Genomic DNA, 23,357 nt, shown 5'->3' on the forward strand with positions numbered 1-23,357 from the left:
AATGTATAGGTTTGTCGAACACTGTATATATATATATATACTCATACATACATGTGTGTATATATATATATATATATATATATATATACATACACACACACACACACACACACACACACACACACACACACACACACACACACACACACACACACACACACACACACACACACACACACACACACACACACACACATATATATTACTGCAGTTCTCTCAGTTTTCTTCATGTCATGGGAGAGTACCACAAAAATAATAGCATTGACCACAACGTCATCAACTTATTTGGAAGCATTTCTGAAAGGCTATTGAATACATGTATTTCATTACGCATTTATGTACAAGGCCCATGCAGAGGAAAGCGGCATAAACAATGGTAAAAACCTGTGCCCTTAAACATTTCCTACTCAATATAAATATTATATTTATCCAGCAACTAGACATTTTCCTTGGCAATTTGTTAGAGTGCATACAGTAGAGGCAACGTTTATTCTAACATTTGCCGTAAACTAGCCGGGTTACATTCTGGGTATGTGCTGGGTATGTGCTGGGTATGTGCTGGGCTAGTTTGAGGCACGTTTAAGGCATTTCTGCATTGACTAACGACCCATAGGATTAACACAGCAGGGATCCCTGGCATTCCAATTCAGTTTGAATGGGACTGCCAGGGACCCCCGCTGTTAATCTGATAGGCCATTAATCAATGCAGAAATGCTGGGGCTAGTTTAAGGAAAGTTTAAGGCATGTATTCAGAATGTACCTGGGTGTTTCCTGGGTTTTTTGGGGAATTGCCACTGGTTTTTGTTCGAATAAGAGTTGCCTCTACTGTAGTTTATTAAAAAAATAAAATAAAAAAATTTAAACTTTTTTCTATGACCAGCACCCTATATGTTGCTTATTTTTTAGATAATTTTTGTAATAGATGCTTAATGCTTTATGAAGCTGACAGTAACTGCGCCATTATCCTACTCTCTGTACTGTAACAGGAAATAACCTGGTAGCTTACAGTTTCATATTTTCTTTTTACTATTTTTATCTCTTCCATATCAAAGCATAGCAAGTTACATAATATTTATTACATACACATTGGTGCATACCAGGAAGCTAAAAGTCTTATAGTGTAACGGTATTCTTTATTCTAGAAAAATAAGTCGGCCCTTTTTTTTGTTCACGTCCTAACTTTAATACTAAATCTTGTAAGATCAGAGGTTCTATGTATAGTTATAAAACCCAGGCAAGGATTTCCAAAACACTTAGCAGATGGATGAATACTTCGCTGTACAGTATGTCTTCAATCATAATATTCTAATTTTCTAGTTCATAATTCAAGAGTGCTCTCTAACTTTTGACTTTTCCTTTCTTTTTCTACATGCTGTACAGTACTTACTGTATGAAAGATGACTGGTGTTTCAGGTTAAGTTAAGATCAGTTTTGATTTAGTGGCAAATGAAGTCAAGTGAAGGTTATACTTGGCACTACACACACACACACACACGCACACACGCACACACGCACACACGCACACACGCACACACGCACACACGCACACACGCACGCACGCACGCACGCACGCACGCACACACGCACACACACGCACACACACGCACACAGAGAGACAGACATGTCTTTGTAATATGATTTATTCTCAATTCATTGTCGGTTTTATGGGTTGTCTTTTTTAAATATATGCAGCATTTGACCTTTATTAATCTGCACTACTTTAAAACCTCCCTTCCACAAAAATTCAAATAATTTGTTTTGAGAATAGACACTGAATCTAAAAATTCTTAAGTATTGAGGTATGTAAGACCTTGTACAATTACAGTATAGATTGGCTTTTAAATAGCTTCAAATACTGTAAAGAGTCACTGAAACTGATATCTCTAAATACACCTATAGTATATTTACAATGTATTTTAAAATATGACATAAAATAAATATTATACGTTTTTATGAAGAATAAATCAGGTAAATATTTTTTAGATTGAGGTGCCTAATTTTTTAGGAGCTTTTGAAAATCATAATACTTTTGTCAGATCCTTATTATGCATTTGGGTATCAAATAAACAAACGCTTGTATGATCTCCAGCTTCCTATCTTTTCTCAGATTGCTGTAATATTCCAAATCTCTTCACCCTTCCAGAGCACAAACTAAAATGCTTACAAATCTGCTTAAAAAGAAGAAGCTGGAAGACGTTAATAGCTAAAAACATTATAGCTTTTATCCTGTGACAGCATTCAGACATATAACGCACTATTGAAGCTACTGTCATCCTTTTTGTTGGCAGGATACTTGGTTTACAGCGCGTCTTATGATGACTTCTTGAGGAACAAATGGTTAACACGAACTGCAGGAGCAAACAATTTTCCAATCGAAAACCTGAAGCCAAACACAAGGTGAGATTCTACTGTTGGGCTAATCTAATAATCCATCATCCTAAGAGGTGCCTTTAGCAACTCCTTCACCAACTGTATTTCTCAATAAAGGTAAGTGTGTTATAAAAAAATAAGCAGTTCTAGTAGACCTTACAATAACTGTGCGTTTCACTATGGGGTTTATGTTCATACACAGTATACTGTAACTGGATCCATACATTATTCCTTTGGTGAAAATTGAATTGGTCGGTGCCATTATTATAGTTGTAAAACTTAACACCTGCTTGAATCCTTAGTTGCAAACAGTGTGTGCTGTGTGTGGTCGGTCATCTGGGATAATTTCGGAAGACATCTGGTGTGTGCTGTATGATTAAGGGCCATTGCAGTGGTGTAAATACATTAGGGTTATAGTAGGCGACTTGACTGCTAAGGAGCTGTGTGAGCATGAGATGGGTGAAAATTCATATATGTAGGGATTTGCAGAGATTGGTGGAAATTAGAGGTAATTCATCATATTAGAAAGACAGTTTTCCCACACTTAAATTGGCTATGCTGGGGTGATTTTTGTGCTTTGAGCCAAAGCTGCAGTGTGTTCATTTTCCCATGAGTAATCACATATTTATTCTGCTGAGCAGTGAACGGTTACACCGTATTATCACTGTCATTGACACTTCACAATAAGATAACAATGTTACAGAATGTTCAAACAGGTATCTCTATTGATGGTGAGCTTTTTTTTTCCAGCAGAAATATACAGACATTGTTCCAACATATATTACAACACATTAAAGTAAAACTCAGAATATCAGAGTTTCCATAGGATTCAATGGCAATGTTGGCACAGAATGTCACTGAACAGATGAAGGGAGTGACAGGTATCAATCACTAGACATTCTCTGACAACCCCAGAGTTTCCATAGGATGCAGTAGTAATATGGCCGCAGAATACCACACTACTGTATATCCCAACATAATGCACAGGGAAATGATGAAGCCTGCCCCATCTCCACCTGTAAGTTAAAGCAGCTCTAGTAACCTCTTCGGTAACCCCATGAGGACGTAGTAGCTTTGTCATAGGATTTCTGCAAATTTTCTAGGAAACACGATCTAGCCTGAGGAGGAATGATCGTCTCACTAGTGACGCTGCGATCACATGATTTGCTCCTAGGAGCAGTAACGTGATTGCGATGTGCTAGAAGGGCTGTGGCACTCTGGTGCAACGAACCCGCGGGCACTCGAAGGGTTAATGGCGTGACCAGCCCTTTAAGCATAGTATTACCCACAAATGTCTTTGATCACATTAGAAGACTGACTGGTATTTGCAGGTGGCGAGGAGATATTGTTTCCAGAAATTTGGAATGAATTTAGATCGTAAGCATTTATGGTGAAACTCAAAATACTTTTATGTTGAAATTGTTACTTTTCCCCCTACTACTAGTTTGTGACCCTTGATACATCTTTCCCAGTGAGGCAAAAGAAAGATGAACAAAACCATTATTTATTTGCACATAAACTGCTCTTTAATTCTAATAATTATTAGATCCAAATTTTCTGGTTACATTTAATTTGGTTATTTTGCAATGTTATTTACATTGTATTTAGAGTTGTATAATGCACTCCCCGGGATTTACTGAGGTGCGATACTGGTTATCGCATATTCATCCCATGTTAACTGCCATTGACTTGAATGGCGGTTAACACAGGAACTCAATGCAATAACCTGTATTGCACCTTACTGAATCCTCTGCACTGTATTGTTTACATTAATATATGCTAAGGATATTTGCCTTCTGGTTTGAGTTCTCTATCAATAGTTTTTGTCATACACTTATATCTTATGAGCTTCAAGTGAATAATATACGTTGCTGATTTTTTCTTACCCTCCAATAGGGTCTAAAAATCCTGAATACCTTACACAAACATGCATGATATGAACAGAAGAAATGCCAGGCTAATGTCGGAGTGTATCTTCTTTTTAAAACTCTTTGCAGGTTAATCGTAAAGAACAATAGTGTCAATTATAATGTGTAGTTTTGGGGCGTGAGTCCCAAATACAGTGCTCAATCTAAGTCAGAACTTGAATAGATGATAAAGTCCATAAACTTTCGGGAAGTCAGCCTATGAACACAGCAAGGTATTGGACCCAGTGCTTGATAAATGCATCCACAATAACGTTATCTTATGAAAGGATAAGTAAGGGTTAACATACCGTTAATTTGTAGGATTTCGCCATACATGACCCTTGTGTTGCTGCACTGTTACCGGTCATCAAGTCTCAATGGAAAGAGACATGCAATACTCACATAGTGCTGCTTCCCTGGGTGCGTGCATCCGCGCTCAGTGTGCAATGTAGTTGTAGAAGAGATCCGAAGATTCCAGCGGTGCACAGCTCACAGGAATGGGAGACCAGCAAGGTGTTGATTAAAAATATGTTTTTATTGAAAAAGCATGGTATGGGGGGGACACTCTGACGCGTTTCGGACTGGCGTAGTCCTTAATCATAAGGACTACGCCAGTCCGAAACGCGTCAGAGTGTGTCCCCCATACCATGCTTTTTCAATAAAAACATATTTTTAATCAACACCTTGCTGGTCTCCCATTCCTGTGAGCTGTGCACCGCTGGAATCTTCGGATCTCTTCTACAACAATAGTGTCAATTAGTCACTATTACATAGAAACTCCAATTCAATCTATGGGAATTTCCATGCTACAGTGCCCGAGTTGCACAATCGCACTTTGTGAATAACCCCCTCTATCTAAATCCTTTTAGACTTGAGATACGAAGTGATATCCGTTTCACCCATATAAATAAAAACAAGGCAGTACTAATACAGTAATGCAGTCTTATACTTTTTGGTCTGGTGGTGTGGAGCTGTAATTCTCATGTAGATACAATACATATAGTATGTAGTTAGCGCATCATCACATGCAGAGTTAAAAGAATGTATACAATCAATTCATAGAATCTTTTCTAGAAATCATAGGTCTGCAGTAACATAAGCTAGCCCAGGTGGCATTATTTTTTTTTATTGCAGCATTATTAATTTCTGGCTAGGCGTCACTGCAATGAGTACATATCGAGACTTTATTTGGACAGTTAGGACAGGCATCATTAGCAAGTAAATAAACCATGTTAGCTGTCTAACTGACTCATACACAAAGTATTATCATAAATAGGCCATAAACCAGGTGTTGGTTGTACATTATCACCCTGATAATTGAATGTTCACATCATAACTCTTGAGATGTGGATTTAATACAGTAAGTATTGATAGGTCTGTGACAGAAGAAATGGGAATCAAAACTACAGTAATGGGAATTAAAAGTCGAATGTATTCCAAAGGTCATAATTATTGCTGCCCAATGAAATCACAAATAGATGCAGCCACCAGTATTATAACTCTTGCCTGGGTAAAACCTAGGGATTCCTAGGGAATCTCCCTGCAAATGCTTCAACATTTCTGTGAGATTCTGCTACCAGACTAATGGCCCATCGGATTAACACAGCGGGGGGTCCCTGCAGTCCCATTCAACGGAATGGGATTGCAGGGACCCCTGCTGTGTTAATCCGATGGGCCATTAAGAATCTCACAGAAATGTTAAGGCATTTACAGTGAGATTCCCTAGGAATCCCTAGGTTTTACCCAGGCAAGAGTTATAATACTGGTGGCTGCATCTGTTTGCAACTGACTTTAGTCTTTTTGTTTGCAGTGAAGAGTTAAAAAGTCTAAATAGGATACTGACTTTATTTGTTGCTACAGAATTTACACACCATTTACATTTTATATATCCTTCTGCATTTTGCAACGTGACGTCACATGACCTTGCGGCGTCATTTGACGCTGCGTTGCAATAGCGACGCATCTCCAGAAGAAAGGGAAGTGGAGTTTACAGGGGCCTCTGCCCCCCAGTATGCGCACCGCTGAGCTAGAGAGTGAGACAAACCATGTCCAGCTGCTGTTTTAAAGCGGCATTTCCACTTGTGCTATTATATTTTAATGAGTGAACAAGAACATTGCGCAATTCTCTTAGCAATGCCCACACTAGAGATGTGTGAACCTGTTCTGATTTTCAGAAGATTCTGTGACTTTATTTTATTAAACTCAGAAATCAGTGAAATGTACGATTGAAGGCTATGGGATTTATTCTAGTAACTCCGAAGTGTGACAAACCGCTTATACAGAGCTCTTTAGAAATTGATTGGCATGCTTTGCTATTCTTTAAGTCCTTATTGCATGTCCTAACCACGTGTAAACAGCTTTTTTTAGACGCAGTTTCACTCTTGCTCTGACAATCCGATCAATTTGTCAAAAAAGTCTCAAACTCTCATTTTTTGCCCACAACTCCTATTGTAGAAGCTCTGTTATATAAACCACTTATACTGTAAAAACTCAATTTTTTTAACACCACCTAAATCGTGGTGAGATTGGTATTGCAAGTTACATCCAGAGTATTGCAGCAATAGGTCCAAAGTGCAAACTTTCTCGGGGTTTGCATGAAAAAAAATATATGCAGTTTAAAAATATTTTGAATATGTGGGAAAAGATCCAATAAATTATGAAATTCCCACTCGGGCGGTTTAACGAAAATTAGAGCGTTTCCCCAACACAGTGTGGACAAGGTCTTGATCTTTACTATGATGATGAATATGATCTCAATGCAGGTAAGAACTCGGTGCAAATAACATTAATAAATAAAAAAACATATCAGAGCAGTGGAAAGACACTCACATGCTCCCAAAAGGTAAAAGGCATGAAGACCACCCAGGGACTGAAGACTGGCTGCCAAGGTTCTGCTCCAGCAATCACCAACTCACTCGTCCTCCTGTCTCGGCATGCAGCTGAGCTTCCGGGTAATTGACGTTGCCAGAGGGAGGTAAGGCAAGTTGTGCCCTCGTATTGATGCAAGAAAAAGAAGTAGACACCTCTCGATAGTCCAGTCAGCCGTTTAGGCTGCCCTCTCTTTCTCTTCCCCCTCTTTCTCTGCCCTCTCTTTCTCTGCGCTCTCTTTCTCTGCGCTCTCTTTCTCTGTGCTCTCTCTCTTTTCTCTCGTTGCTCTGTGTCTCTCTTTGCGCTCTCTCTTTTCTGCTCTCTCTCTCATGTCTTTCTTTTCCCTCATGTATTTCTCTCTCTTACTTAATTTTCTCTTTGTGTCTCTTGCTTCCTGTATCCTTTCCTTTTCATGTCTGTTTTCACCCCTTGTGATTTAACACTTCCCCTCCCTCTCACCTTTCCTAGCCAGTCTCTCTGGCTGCAGTCCCACGCTGCACTACTTGAGGACCCATCCCTTGACCTAGGCCCCACCCACCTACAGAAGCTCTGCAGAGGAAGGAATTTCCCTCTGTCCTTCTACTGCATCTAAGGGCCCTTTTTTTTTGCTCAAGTTGCATCCAGAGCCTGAAATACTATATGGTTTGACTGAGAGAGCAAAACCCGTTGTCAGACTGGGGATGCAGTTAGCACCACCTCTGGTCATTCCGCTTCTAAAGGAAGTACAAACCGGGTGGATTGGCTGTTAAACTGGGTGGTTTGTCACTTTTTTGGAAGCTGTTTAGAAGAAGTGACTTGCAATAGAGAACATCGTTTTTTCTCACATTTCATTCCGCTTCCTGTGAGCATACCAACCCGTGCTGTTTGGCAGTGACGACTTTGGAGCTATTAGAATAAGTCTCTATATGTCTATTTGATGGGTCAAATAATACATACTTAACAATTTTTTCTATTAAAATATTAGTGACATTTGTCAATATTTATCAGTACTAAACCTGATAACTACATCTTTTAAAAACACCTATTTATAGCTTTCACTCTTTCACTACTTCCTTTTGCTCCCAAGCTTATTGAATATTTGGTATATATTCTAGCACAATTAACCTTTTCAATTCCAACTCTCTGAATCTCCACATTCAGGCTTTTAAACTGCACACTCTACTGAAATAACACAAACCATTATCCTTCTGTTCTGCCTTCTGTAAGACTGAAATCAGGTTCACGAGAATGGCTTCTTTCTATACACCTTTTTAAAACATGGAAACAGAAAAGAATAGTTTAGAAACTGATAAGGTCATAAGTTACACCTATTAGATCCAAATAATCAATGGTATGTTTTATGTATGTAGCCCTCCCTGACATGTAAGCCCTGGTAACCGTGCGGGCAGTGTCAGGCCAATCCAGGGATTTTCCCCACAGAAGCAGCTCCTTGAGTGACAGGGGAGGAGGCAGGCCAAAACCTGTTCTGTCCAATCCTGGGCTCAGGGTTTGGACTTTCTCCCCCAAGTACTTAAGGGGTTGCACACCTAAATTTAGGCAGTGTCTCTTCCCCCTTGAGAGAGATAGGTGTCACACAGGGGTGTACCAAGCACTGCACCTACTGTCCCCTCCCCTTTTGGGGGAGTGAGGAGTGATTACCTTACCCCTGACTCTATTAGCGAGTCAGGGAAGAATAAGGACTGCCCTTGGTCAGGGGTGGATTTCCAGGACCATCCAGGCTGGAGCCTGAGAACTGTGAATGCAGATCCAATGTATACAGTATTGTTTCATATGCTGAGAGAAGAATAAAGAGCCACCCTGTTATACAATATACTTCTGCCTGGGCGTGCAATTTGTCTGGGGAGTATTGTGAGTTCTACTGGAGCCTGCAGCAGATGGAGGCACTGATCACCATGAGATAAAGACCAGTCATATACCCCAGAAACCTGTCCTGATGTGTCCACTACCACCGGCGGACGACTCCGCATCCTGTGAACCAGCAGGTAGCCAGCACAATACACCTGGTAACAGGGGAATCTCCGAGAGGGTAGAGGAAACACCGTTACATGTATAAGAGACAGACTTCTCAGTCTATTTGGCTATTTCAAATGTACGTTGGGAGCAGTCTAAATCCTGGAGAGGGAAATAGAAAAAATATGAAACATTATGCAATAAAGACGCATTTACTGCCAATATTTTACTAACTTTGGGAAGTAATTTTTTAAAAGTGCAATGCATAGCAATGATGGTTGATTATTTGATGAAAATTGGGGAGGTTCTGGTTTTAGTCCAATATGTCTGCTTTACTAGAGTAAATGCATGCCAACATTTACAGTATGTTACATCTTTCAGCACCTACTGTAAGGGTCACTGCTGTTTTTGGAAAATTTGCATGTACATACATAATTTAAGGGTGAAAGAAGGGTCATTCAATGCACTTCTCTAACATGCACTGCAAGCCCTTCCAATGCTCCACAGGTCAGCAGTGGTGTGAACAAAAACTGATATGCTGATGTATGTGTTGCAGATGTGAGGAGAAGAATTGAAAATAAAAATGTGAAAACAAGGAAGGGAGAGGGGCATAAATCATGTTGAGGACATCTGTCGTAATGAGAAAAAATATATATTTGCCAAATATTTTGGCACAGTCACTGTTTCACAGCACATGGATGTCCATGTTAACTCATAAGGACTAGTCTTGTATAGAAGCAACAAAATAACCAGCACAAAACCAAATTAATTTGAGTTCCTCTTGTGGTAGTCTGTTGAGAGAAGAATGTTGCTAGGCAGCAAATGCAGCAATTGCTTACAGAAGTGCATTTTTTTCATGTGAGGTGGAAGAATATGATAGAAGGCTTAAAATCAGCATCTGGGTTGATGTTAAGCCAGAAAACTGTCTAAATTGTTTAGATTTGTCAAATGATGTGATACATTTCAATGTATCAATTAGAAAGTTCCATATTGGGGAAATCAATAGTCTACTTTACAAAGTTAATACAATCTCTTCTTTTTTATTGATTTTTTACAACATTCTTATAGTGAATCATATAATTAGAATGAATTTACACAGTACCGAAGAGGTAAAACGTAGCCCATGATGACTTACTGTATAGTAAGCTGCCCATCAATTAAGTTATATCCTTCAAAATAGGAAACGGCTGCTTCTGCCCACCAGCATCTTGTATAAGTGAGCACGGGCCGGTGCGATGGTATTCGGCACCCTAGGCCAACCTCCAGCTCTGCGACCACCCAACCCCCTTGAACTTTAAGATTTTTTTGTTGTAATGTTATTATAGCCTTATTCTCTCAACCCCCTCCCACTCCTCGTCTCTCAGTACCCTCCCACTTCTGGTCTCTCACCCCCTCCCACTCCTCGTCTCTCACCCCCTCCCACTCCTCATCTCTCAGTCCCCTCCCACTCCTCGTCTCTCTCAGCCTCCTGACACTCCTCCTCTCTCTCAGCCTCCTGACACTCCTCCTCTCTCAGCCCCTTGCCACTCCTCTCTCTCAGCCCCCTCCAACTCCTCCTCTCTCAGCCCTTTGCCACTCCTCCTCTCTCAGCCCCTTGCCACTCCTCCTCTCTCAGTACCCTCCCACTCCTCGTCTCTCACCCCCTCCCACTCCTCGTCTCTCAGTCCCCTCCCACTCCTCGTCTCTCAGTACCCTCCCACTCCTCGTCTCTCAGTCCCCTTCCACTCCTCGTCTCAGTCCCCTCCCACTCCTCGTCTCTCAGCCCCCTCCAACTCCTCCTCTCTCAGCCCCTTGCCACTCCTCCTCTCTCAGCCCCTTGCCACTCCTCTCTCTCAGCCCCCTCCAACTCCTCCTCTCTCAGCCCTTTGCCACTCCTCCTCTCTCAGCCACTCCTCCTCTCTCTCAGCCCCCTCCAACTCCTCCTCTCTCAGCCCCTTGCCACTCCTCCTCTCTCTGAGCCTCCTGACACTCCTCTCTCTCAGCCTCCTGACACTCCTCCTCTCACCCCCTTCCCACTCTTCCTCACTCACCCTCCTCCTCTCACCCAATCGTCTACCTCTCACCCTCCTGTGTCTCTCATCCCCTCCTTCTCCTCTCTCACCCCCTCCTCTTCTTCACTCATGCTCTCCTACTCCAACTTCACCACCTCCTCTTCCTCTTTCACCCCCTCTTTCTCCTCTTTCTTTCTCACCCCCTATTCTTCCTCTCTCACCCCCTCCTCTTCTTCCTCTCACCTCCCTCCTCCTCTTCCTCTCTTAGGATTGAGGACAACAGGAGCAGAGCAGGACAGCACAGGAGGACGGCCGGGGAGGAGCTGCACTGTAGCAGCTGCAGACACCGGAAGTCAGTGAAGGCTTCTGGGTCAGACCACTAGGGTGCACTCCTCCCCGGGCCATCATCCTGTGCCGCCCTGCTCTGCTCCCAAAGTCCGCAGACCTCTTCTGCTTCTGCCACCTGACATCCTCTACCACCCAGCTCCGCCACCGCCCTCCGTCATCCTCCTCTGTCCTCTTCTCTCTCTGCCACCCGCCATCCTCCTCCTCTGCTGCTGCCGCCCCCAAAATGTGCTGCCCTAAGCGACGGCCTAAGTTGCCTAGTGGTAGCACCAGTCCTGAGTGAGCAAATAACAACTCTGTACTAGACAGGACATACAGTAGGATATTGGACGGAAGGACTGACACTTCATACAAGTTAGCAGCAACAAGGACCACACTATCTCTCCAGGATTGCTGTTTTCATGAAATCTGCTGAAAACCAGTGTGAAGTTGAGTTTCCTTCACAGATTCCACATTCACAACATTCTGACCTATAACCCCCATGGGATTATGTAATATGTGGTTGACTAATTTACTTGTTTACTTTCTCTCCATTGTTTTTCATCAGTAATATTCAAAGAAATTTGGAGCAGAATGTAAAACATACATGATATATTTTTGAGAACTGACCATATTTACTATTTCATCATTTTAACTCTATTTTGCAACAAATCACATACCATTATTATTTCAGAATGACATATTGTATGCCACTAGATCATGAAAATTTACTGAAGATAATTCAATGGAAATTCCTTTGTTTTTCTTATTTGTTTTTTTTTTATTAGGTATTACTTCAAAATTCAAGCTAAGAATCCCTATGGCTTTGGACCTGTGAGTCCCCATGTGTCGTTTGTTACAGAATCAGGTGTGTGCAATTATTATTTCATACAAATATTGTTACATTGCGTATTATTGTAAAATGTAGCTTTTCTTGTCAAATGCTGCTGCTAATATACAACACTGCATATTATATATTATTAATTATATAAAATAATATAGTATCATATATAATTGGAGACTTTTAAAGATATTACTAACTTTATTTCATACAGTGTACAGTGCTTTTCTCCCGATGGGACTCAAAGCGCTTAACAATTACAATATGATGTGCGGTAAGCAGCATTGTACAGTACATAGCTTATTTTACGGTGTCTGTATTTTGGGAAATTTCTCACATCTCTACCAGAAACAATCAAAAAGGCATGAATATTATAAGAGCCACCAGCAAGCCAGCTCTAGTGGCATTCAGTGAACATCAAAAGGCGCACTGAGAGTTAATCCCTTAAACATGTCGCTGCCATTAGTTCATTTTCATTCCAGTAGAAACTTCCTGATCTAATTTAAGTAACCTTTTTAAACGCATATATTGCATCAAAATAAATATGATTTATATTTGCTCTATTTCAATAATTTTAATGTCAAGTGAATTCAATATGTAGGAAGACACTCCAGAAATATAACTATTGCAGTGGATACTGAATATTCCATACATAAAGCAACATTTGATGGAAGACGACTTTTTTTTAGGTTAAGTTACCTGGAGAAAAGCCTGATAGCTGCATACTTTCTAACTTTAGGATGTGGAAAAATGTATTCTTCCAACATAATTTTTCACTTTCTATATACATTCTTGTAGTATTGCAGTAATGATATCATCTAATTGTCAAGTTTAGCTACTAGGACCAACATCTGTGAGATTTTGTGGTTCTCGGTCAAAATTACATTGTAAAGTACATGTACTGTGCTTCATCAGCGAGACTCCACTGAAGTCTATGGGACTCCTAATGATTAAAATCTGTGAGACTGACTCCAAATCAGTGAGATGCACAGAAAATCAGTGACAGTTGATATCGTCGTAGAGGTAAAAGTAATTAACTACATTCTTTGAGTACTGAGGAAAAGGCGATTAAATGTTCTGTTTGACAGGAAAAATTCTGTCTTTAAAAAGGAAGGTATTTTGATGTGATAATTTCTGAAGATTAGTTGTCTTTAATGAGTTTTTCAATAGAAATATCAGGAAATTCAGCTAGGAAGTGCATTTACTGTAGTGTGTCTTTGTCAAAAATGTACTTAATGAGTTTAACCTCTACAATCACCACAAGTTCTCCCATTAAATCTTCATTCTTGTATAAGAAAAGATCTACATTTGCAAAACTGTTTTCTCTAAGGAGATGGCGTTTTGGTTGGTGGAAAGTTTTCGGAAATGCACTGTACCAAAGTACAGTCTGTGTATTGGGGAGTGAGTGACATCACCTTAAAACAAGTGATACACCACCTTCTCCCAAGTATTTTTCATAACCATCTTGTGGAAAACCCCCAGATATAACCAATAATTATGTTCAATATTTCTTGTTAGACTCTAGGGCGTCTTAAATGATGTGCTATATGACACCTGTACAATTATTGTCCTCCTCACTTCTCCCCTTTTTCTTTATTCCTGCCCACACAGCCCCATTCCAAGTGAATAATGATTGCTGTTAATCGCACCAATGTCAAAATAAACCTGAATGTAACATTTTATAACAACTGGCGAAAGAACATTTCATACAGATCTCCTTATCAGTATAGCATACGCAAATTTAGCTAGCATTGAATGTATTTTTATTTTGGTGGCGATTGACCCTGAACCTGCTAACCCTGTTGCTAATAGTTATGCTGCATATTTAAAATTAATCCTAAACAGATATGACACAGTACATGGATAATATGAAACCATGGTTCATGGTCTTCTAGATTTAAAAACTCAGGAAAGACTAAAGGACCTCAATATGTAGAGAAGGGATATGATTTAAAGTTTCAAATATTTCAAGCACTTAATGTACAGGAGGGAAACACATTTCAGGGAAGGTTCTGAAGCTGGAGGGTTGGAGGCTCAGGAGAAATGTGAGAAAGCCCTTCACAAAGAGAGGTAGATTTGCAGAAAATCCTCACATCAGAGGTAGTAGAGCCTAATACAGTCGGGGGAGTAAAAAAAAATGAATTAAAATGCTTGGACAGAGGAAAGTCTATCCTAAATATGCAAGAAAGCCAAGGATCACATAATATCTGGTAAGAAACAGTAAAAAGACAGATCAGATGGGCCACAACAATATACAGCTGAACCCAGTTATAATGCGGTGCTCCTGGGCCACAGAATGAGACCTCGTTATAATTGGGATCACGATAAAAAAAAATGGCCACTGCGATCAGGGGTTCCGTGTCAACCGGAAGGGGAGAGCTGGGATAACTCTCCCAGCTGTCCCTGAACCCGGGTTTGCAGCGGCACCCCCACGCAGGACCCGGAGCAGCTTTGCAGGGGATCTGACACCACAGAGGGAGGTGTGTTAGTGTTGGGGAAGCTTTTGCATATCTACCTCCACTATTGCACAACTAATTAATAACAGCTTGTGGTATTTCTCCTCTCTGTCAGTATATCCCTGTACATTACAGAACATGGCAATATCTGCTCTGGATTTCCTATTGGATGCTAAAGGAAAATGTGTTTGTGCAGGGAGAGGCTGTTTAAAATAGTAAGACCAAATGGTCCCTGTCTGCCGTCAGTGTCTCTGCACTGTCCCCGTGTGAGGGTTATCAGGGCTTGCCCAAGACGAGCCATCAGTGGATAAAAGAGGCAGGCGATATGAGCATGTTTGCTCACGCTAAGCCCGTCATATGAAGACTTTTCACAACAACACTCTGGGTTTACATACATCACAGGCCAGAAGTGTTTACTGTGAAGGGAAGACATTAAATCCAGCGTATCATCGTCACTCTATTCAAATAAACATCAGCCCTTGACACTCAGTGGCTGTGTGGGAAAATGCTGGTACTTTTCGTAGGCAGTAACATTAGCACTAGGTCCCTCCTTTGGTGTTTTGTTCACAATGTTTAATGGCTGAGTGCTTTCCCTTGATTTCAATTTCCTTCCAGAACTCCCACTTAGCAAGGCTGCAGTTATACACCACCCAAAGTCATGTGCGACTTATCTCCCTTACCCAGCTATAAAATAAAAATACAACTTTATTAAAGTGGCAGTCCCATGTAGCAGGTCAAAAAAAATGAAAGCACGTAACATTAAAGTACACCTAAAAATATACATCCTGTATTTTTTTTCTCAGTCAGTATTAGAAATGTTAAAATAAGCATTGATCACAAGCACTCCTTCATCCCATTGACTGCTTGGGGGTGGAAATAGCAGACATCTTAATTTCTGTCATCTGTGATTTTAGAGTGCAACATCATAAAAATAAAAGGAAAATATCACACTGAAAAAAAAAAAAAGCTGCAGCTATTTCAAGTCTTGCTAATTACCCGGAGCAACTTCACAGGGGATCCGACACCATGGAGGGGAGTGTGTGTGTGTCAGTAGTGCAGGAGAAGCGCATGAGGGGAGGATCTCAAGCAGTCTGGAGAAGCCGGGATGTTAGCTGTCTCTGAGTCCGCAGCCCAGAGCCAGCCCCCCTCTCTCCTGCTGTGTGTGTGTGTATTAGTTATTAAAGTTTGACAAAAAATAAATACATTTTAAAACGGGAAAACAGGAGCCATGCTTACACCGCGTTATAAGCGTTCCGTGTTGTACAGGATCGCGCTACAATGCGGTTGAGCTGTAATATAGTATCATATATAATTGGACACTTTTTAATATAATAATAACTTTATATCATATAGGGTTTTTCTCCCGAAGCGCTTCACAATAACAGTATAGCGCGTGGAACGCAGCATTGTACATAGGATTTTTTACAGACAATAAAGCTTCATAAGCTGATATGAAGTGGCTTGTATGGCATTTCTTTTTAATAAGTGATACTACAGTAGCTAGATCGGGCAAATTGGGATCATATAAGATCTGGCAACAGACAGGAAAAAAGGAAAGATGGGCCAAGTGCTTCTTTTGTGCTGTCAAATTCCAGTATATGTTTCAATGTCTAAAATAATAATATGACTGTAGGAGGAACGCGCACAGAGGTATGCAAGGGAGACTTGTTATGGTGAAATTAAATAAGGCTTTTATTGCGGCTGTTTCCTTAACATCAGAAAACCATCAAAACAAAGGGGTCAAACAAAGCTTCTATTCACTTGGGAGTATTTCTAGCGAAACCTATGCACTCCACAACTCCCTTTAGATAAGCATGTCTCCCAGCCCCAAACATATCTTGATATGAGCAGATATACCAAAAGTCTTATAAAGGAAAGTCTTATCTGTTTCTTGTGGTTGGAGGGAAAGTCTTTTCTGTTCCTGGGTTGCTGCCTTTTTCCTCAGATTTTGTCAGCATTCAGGTTTAGAGGTGCTTCCCCTGTGTCTTGCAAGCAGCTCTGCTATTTCTTCTGTCAGGCTCAAGACATCTGTCCCCATAGCCAGTCTCATAACTTTTGAGACTCAGGAACAATCTCCCTCCCTGTCTCAAAAGACAGGCTTTTCTAAGAAGCTAATCGGGCAGGTGGTGTTGGATAATTAACTACCAGCAGTTATCCACCACACTGCTGGATTAGAGGCACATTTCCTGAACAGGGATAACTCCCCTGTTACAATGACATTGAAGTTGAATACTAGGTTTCAACTGGACTAAGGCTGGGGCAACATGACCAGGTGGCCCTGTCCCCTCCCTCCACAGTTCACAACAGAGGCTAAGGGTTAAGTTCTCTTTGACAGACCTGGTATATGCGTAGTGCTATAGACTTCACAGCCGTATTGTAAATGAATAAATAAATAACCAGATACTTGTGAGGGGGGACCCCTAAACATAAGCTTGATAGAAGACAGGTACTGGGTTGCTATCCTGGATAGTAAGCTCACTGATGAGTGACGCTATGGTAAACAATGATACCAGGACAATTGAGTATAATGACACCCTATAATGTATCAAAGTGTCTAAACAAATGAAGTCCTGAACAGGAAAACATGTAGCAAGCGAATAACTCACTTTGAGTGCTGCATAGTCCATGCGATCTACAGGTGAGGAGTCCCCAGGTGTGCTTCCATCCCCGGGGTAGACAAGTAGAAGAAAGGAAATTGGAGGAGCACTACTATAAGTATCAAAAAGTAGGGAAAAGAAGGTGCGTGTCCTATAAAAAATTATTTATTGGTCATGGATAAAAAGGAGCACAGGAGAGCCCCACCAACGTTTCACGCTTCACAGAAAGTGCTCTGTGCTCCTTTTTATCCATGACCAATAAATAATTTTTTATAGGACACGCACCTTCTTTTCCCTACTTTTTGATACTTATAGTAGTGCTCCTCCAATTTCCTTTCTTCTACTTAAGTTCTCTTTGGGCAGTGTCTTCAGGCAAGGTGGTCACATTGGGAAAGTCTAACCTTGTGGAGTTCAGCAGCAGGGATCTCGAGATGCACAATGCTGGGAGCTCAAGATCACCGAGGCTGTACCAGCAAGTTCTTAGTGTTGTTGAAATAATGTGGTAAAGCTGTGGCCTTGTTACCCCATAGAAGAGCTGTGTATTGATATTTAAAATACAGAAAGTTTCAAATAACTTGTGTCTCATTAGCCTGCACTGGTCATGTAACACAAGTTATTTGAAACTTTCTGTATTTTAAAAAAGTGTATAAAAAATCAGATACTACATGTTTCTGGTCACCATTAGGAAAGTACGGGTTAAGCGTAACATGTGGAACTCCACAGATGGCCTCACAAAATCTGTACAGCTTTATTCAAAAGATTGTGTCAAACAGCTTGTTAGAAAAAAATTACTTAGTGGGCCTATTACGTTTAAAGTGTGCTTCACATTTGCCAACAACTATGTTAAACAGTTTTATATTATGAGATGCAGCTTGTACTTATCAGATTTTCACCTTCTTTTTCACAGATAACCCACTGCTCATTGTAAGACCACCAGGTAATCCAATTAATGTATAAAGCTCTTTATTTGGGATGTTATTTTTTTTGTTTTAGCTATTTAAAGATGGTTGTGAAGGGGAGGTGACATCTGAAATGCAAAGAGGAAAACTTTCTTATAGAACACTGTTGCCAAAATGATGAACAAAATATTAGTTTCTAAATTCAGTAAGGGCAGTGCATGACTATCATTATTATTTAAAATGACAGTAATAATGTTTTCATGATTTGTTTTTTTTTGCGTTCTTCTTTTAAGGCGGTGAGCCCATTTGGATCCCCTTTGCTTTTAAACATGACCCAGGTTTCACAGATTGCAATGGCAAACAATATGTGAAACGCACGTGGTACAGGAAGTTTGTGGGTGTTGTTCTCTGTAACTCTTTGAGATATAAGATTTACCTCAGCGACAATCTTAAAGGTAAGTCGATGATTTGGGGCACAATCGGTTGATATTTTTTAATATAAAATATATTTCCTATGGTTGCATAAAAAGTACATTTAAATGTGAAACCTAATATTAATATTTGCAGAAACTATTTATAAATATTAATCCATTAATCCATTAATACCACTAATACATAAAGCAGGGGCTCTCAAAAAGTCCTTATTGTGGATGTCTTCAATAATAATCATTTGTGAGACTGCCATTTGTACACTTAGCTCTGTTCATCAACAAAGCGGCATGAAGTGAATTTGAAGGGTTCCAAGGACACCACTATCTTTGGTATAGGAACCATAGTTTGAAAACCTCTGGCCTAAAGGACAGGGAAATGCACATATACAGTATGCTTGTGGAGTTTTATCACAGACACATGGTATACTGTATGAGAACTGATCAGCATAAATACAACATGAATAGCATTTGTTTAATACTTTGCATAAGATCTGAAAAATGTCGTAGGTTTTTAAGCTTCCCTGTAACCATGGGGTTGAGTTTGCATGTTCAATCACAATTTAGTTAGAAGTAAATGTGTAAAAACATATGTTTACCGCGTCCCATAGGAAGTATGGTTGTAGTGTTTTATTTAATGTTCACTCATTTTGGAACAACTAATTTCACGGCACAATGGAACCATCCTTGAACTTGTATAGCTTTAATAAAGAACATTGTTGCATGCAAAAAAGTTTAATTAAACATAGTTATTAATATATATTTGGTTTTATTTAGATACGTTTTACAGCATTGGCGACAGCTGGGGAGGCGGAGAGGATCACTGTCAATTTGTGGATTCTCACATGGAGGGGAGAACAGGACCCCAGTTTGATTTAGCGATAATGCCCACTATTAATGGTAAATTCAGATTAACAATTTGCAGGTGTTTTCAATCCCTCTAGTTTCCATCATACGTTATTTAATACAACATACAAACTCCTTTGTTTTGTGCTTACAATGGCCAGGGTTCATGAAGCTTTGATACGGGTATCGCATACAGATCCAAAGGTAACTACCATTCAAGTCAATGGCAGTTATGGCTCGATCGAGTTCAGTAAAAACGAATTACGGCCTTGTTTATCCCCGACCATGGTATCTACAGTAGGTTATATATTAATATAGGGAAATGTCATGTAGGTATCTCTTAGTTACTATGGTTGGTGTATCCAGGTTGGAGTAGTCCCATGTCCATCAGCTTGCAATTTGTGGTGAAAGAGATTAATTGAGGAGTCATGTGATGTACGTCATAAAATTAAACATAACACTTGATATCTTTGAATGTTGTGCTATTCAGTCAAGACCTCTGTATAATGGACTATGAAATAGTAAAACATCGGTTTACAAAAAAAAGGTTTCCTGTGCGTACACTTTTCTACACATTTTACAGGAGCCTGATGCTATCTAAGGTTGATGAACAGTGGTCTGCATGTACTTGCATATTAGTTTATTCAAATCGTAACACAGCTGAACCCAGTATACCACGGTGCTCGTGGTCCACATAATGAGACCGCGTTATAACCGGGATCGCGAAATGGCCGCCGCACGAGGACTTACTCGGCATATATAAATTATTTTATTTCTTTTATAAATTATCATATAAAATAATAATTTATAAATTATACCATACCATGCAGGAATCGAACCCAGGACCCTACATATGCTAGTAGCAATTCTCTAGCTGCTTCACACAGGATGAATCTGACTCTATAAACAAACTTAACATCTACTGCACAGTACAGTCCATCACCATGATGGAGCAGCTAGAGAATTGCACTAGCATATGAAATGTCATGGTTTCGATTCCTGTATGTGTATTATATAAAATGAATTCATGGATTCAATTCCCACATAGTGTAAGGGGGAGGGGTGTGTGTATGTATGTGTCTCCATGTGTGTCCATTAGCAATAAAGCATTGCATGTTATTAAACAAATACAACATGACGTCATGTCGTGTTACCATGGCAACAAGATGCCGTGTAACGTCACCTTGGTGTCATTTGAAGCTGCGAATTGGAAGGAGGAGGAAGGTGGCAGAAAGGAGGCGGACAGCATATGTAAGTGCCTAGGGGCGGCGGATTTCGAAACCCTGTGTGTGTGTGTGTGTGTGTGTGTGTGTGTGTGTGTGTGTGTGTATAAAAAAAAAAATATATATATATATATATATATATATATACACACGCACTGTGGGCACTTAATTTATTTATACACACACACACACACACACACACACACACACACACACACACACACACACACACACACACACACACACACACACACACACACACACACACACACACACACACACACTAACATTCAGGGACTATTTAACACCTCAAGTCATAAATCGCATACTACACTGGGGGGAGGAATAAGCTCTGGTCACAAATAACATTCCAAGTAACACTATTTTTAAGTAAAACCCTTGCCTGCTTTATTCAATGTAACATCGCCGGAAGAAGTTCGCACAAATAAAAGCATTTCGTTAGCCACAGAACGGTATCATCTATACATTCTTTATATTTTATATATATATATATATATATGTATGTATGTATGTATGTATGTATGTATGTATGTATGTATGTATGTCCAGGGCACTCAACAGTAGACTATACACTGAGAAAATAAAAAAAATGCTTAACTTGAGTCTCAGGGTGCACGCAGTGAAGCTCCAACTCCAAATAAAATAGAATAACAAAGAACAGATCTGCAGCACTCACTGTTGTAGTTGATAAAGATAGAAAAATGTATTGCTTCAATACAAAAAGAACCAACAAATTAGAGCTCTAGTTTGTTAGTTATTTTTATACTGATGCAATAAATGTTTCTATCTTTATCAATTACCACAGTGAGTGCTGCAGATCTGTTCTTTGTTATACACACACACACACACACACACACACACACACACACACACACACACACACACACACACACACACACACACACACACACACACACACACACACACACACACACACACACACACACACACACACACTCTTAATATATATAAGCAGGGCACTTTCGAAACTTAAATAAAGTCCCAAGCAGCAGTTTAGGGTGCGATCAACTTGAATACATTAAGTAAATATAATAAACTGAGGAAGCATGCGCTTCATGTCTTAATGAGCTTGTGTTTGGGAGCGTTTCCTATATTACACACACACACATACACAGACATGAAATTAGAGTGTGAGCATAGTCTATTAAAGTCATGACTAATTTTTACAATTCAGAACTTTCAAGGTTACTTCAAAGTTCTGAGTACGTTTTATAGATCGGTTAGCCGATAAACAAATCAGTTTTCTCCAATAATCTGTTGTTTCAAGACTTGGGTATTTACCAGTTTCCTTCCCTTTTTTTTTTTTTTTTTTTTACAAAATGACACCAGGAGCCTATGTTGTTGTGGTCAATATATGCAAAATAAAATGAAAACTAAAACTATTCTCTTTCATTTTTTTTTAAAGGTTATTATCGTCAATACCGCCAAGAGCCAGTGATGTTTGGTCAAATTGGCTATGGCACGCCCCATAACTATGTGGGTTGGTATGAGTGCGGAGTGCCTATACCAGGAAAATGGTAACCACCAACCACAGTCTTATTCCAAGAATTTCGCTGAACATTCGCACCTAACCAAGCTGGTGCCGTTCGACTGGCTAGTAACAAAAGGATTCACAGCACTGTGTTGAAAGAAAAGGACAAACAAAAAAAGTAACTTAATAAACCTACATGCTTCAAGACAAAATCAAACAAAAACACTGTGTCAATCTAAATATGTGGTGCTGCTTCTAACTCTCCCTAGAAGCCTAAGTGTGACTCTTTTATAACGTTCCATTGTTTCTTTTTGCATTCATCTGCGTAAAGACATGGTCGCCTGGGTACAACCCACACTCGGTGGGAACCCTAAACCACAAAAACCTGGAATGATCATATAACTTGCAAGAATGACCACCTAAGCATGCTGTGCTTGCTTACTTGTAAGCTAAACACTTACCATTATTTTTAATGGAAACCCTTCGTCATTAACCACTGGCAGAGTTTTACGCTTCAGAATTAAACATTGCAATCACGCTTACTTTATTAGATATCAACAGGAAATACTGTAAAAGTCATCCATTTGTACCTAATGTCAGTTTACATTTGTTGTATTTATCCATAAAAAATTATGCTGAGGTCACGTGCACTAGTTAGATGGATCGAAAGGGTGCAGCGAATAATCAGGGATCCATTTGACTTTTTTAGTCAAACTATATCTGCACTGGGCAGGTACAGTATCTTTTCATCTTTTCTAAATGTGGCATATTATTGTACTTAAAGAGACAAAGACAAATATAACCGGCACCTTACAAGTCCATAAGTATGTGTCTTAGAGTCCAAAAATTGAAGGAAGTGTCCAGAATTCTCCTGATCTTGTGCTTCCAGGTGATGGGATGACCGTGTGTCCTGTGATATATGATTCAAACACAGAAAAAAATCATAGTGCAATAGTGTTAATACTATACAAGACTGACACTACAAAAAACACACAATACAAATGACACTACAGACAGGACATACAAAACCAACTGACAAATAACAAATAAGGACAACAAATAGCAAGGCTGAAAATATAAAAAAGCTAATTTAATACAACATAAAAAACAATAAAATTGCTAAAATAAGGATGACAAAAAGATG

General features: G+C 39.8%; 1 protein-coding gene across 2 annotated transcripts in view; it reads left to right on the forward strand.

Annotated features, from left to right (window-relative positions):
- The window catches only part of FNDC1 (fibronectin type III domain containing 1), a 192,895-nt gene extending 169,806 nt beyond the window's left edge, over positions 1-23,089 (forward strand). The window contains exons 15-20 of one of the 2 annotated variants that reach the window (XM_075597092.1): positions 2,289-2,397; positions 12,199-12,278; positions 18,212-18,241; positions 18,497-18,658; positions 19,409-19,531; positions 22,148-23,089. In XM_075597092.1, coding sequence (XP_075453207.1) covers positions 2,289-2,397; positions 12,199-12,278; positions 18,212-18,241; positions 18,497-18,658; positions 19,409-19,531; positions 22,148-22,263 — 620 coding nt within the window. In that variant the 3' untranslated portion in view covers positions 22,264-23,089. The remainder of the gene's footprint in view (positions 1-2,288; positions 2,398-12,198; positions 12,279-18,211; positions 18,242-18,496; positions 18,659-19,408; positions 19,532-22,147) is intronic. The other variant, XM_075597091.1, reaches the window with a different exon arrangement.
- Positions 23,090-23,357: the final 268 nt, after the last annotated feature.

The sequence above is a fragment of the Ascaphus truei genome, chromosome 4 (assembly GCF_040206685.1).
Source record: "Ascaphus truei isolate aAscTru1 chromosome 4, aAscTru1.hap1, whole genome shotgun sequence".
Lineage (NCBI taxonomy): Eukaryota > Metazoa > Chordata > Amphibia > Anura > Ascaphidae > Ascaphus > Ascaphus truei.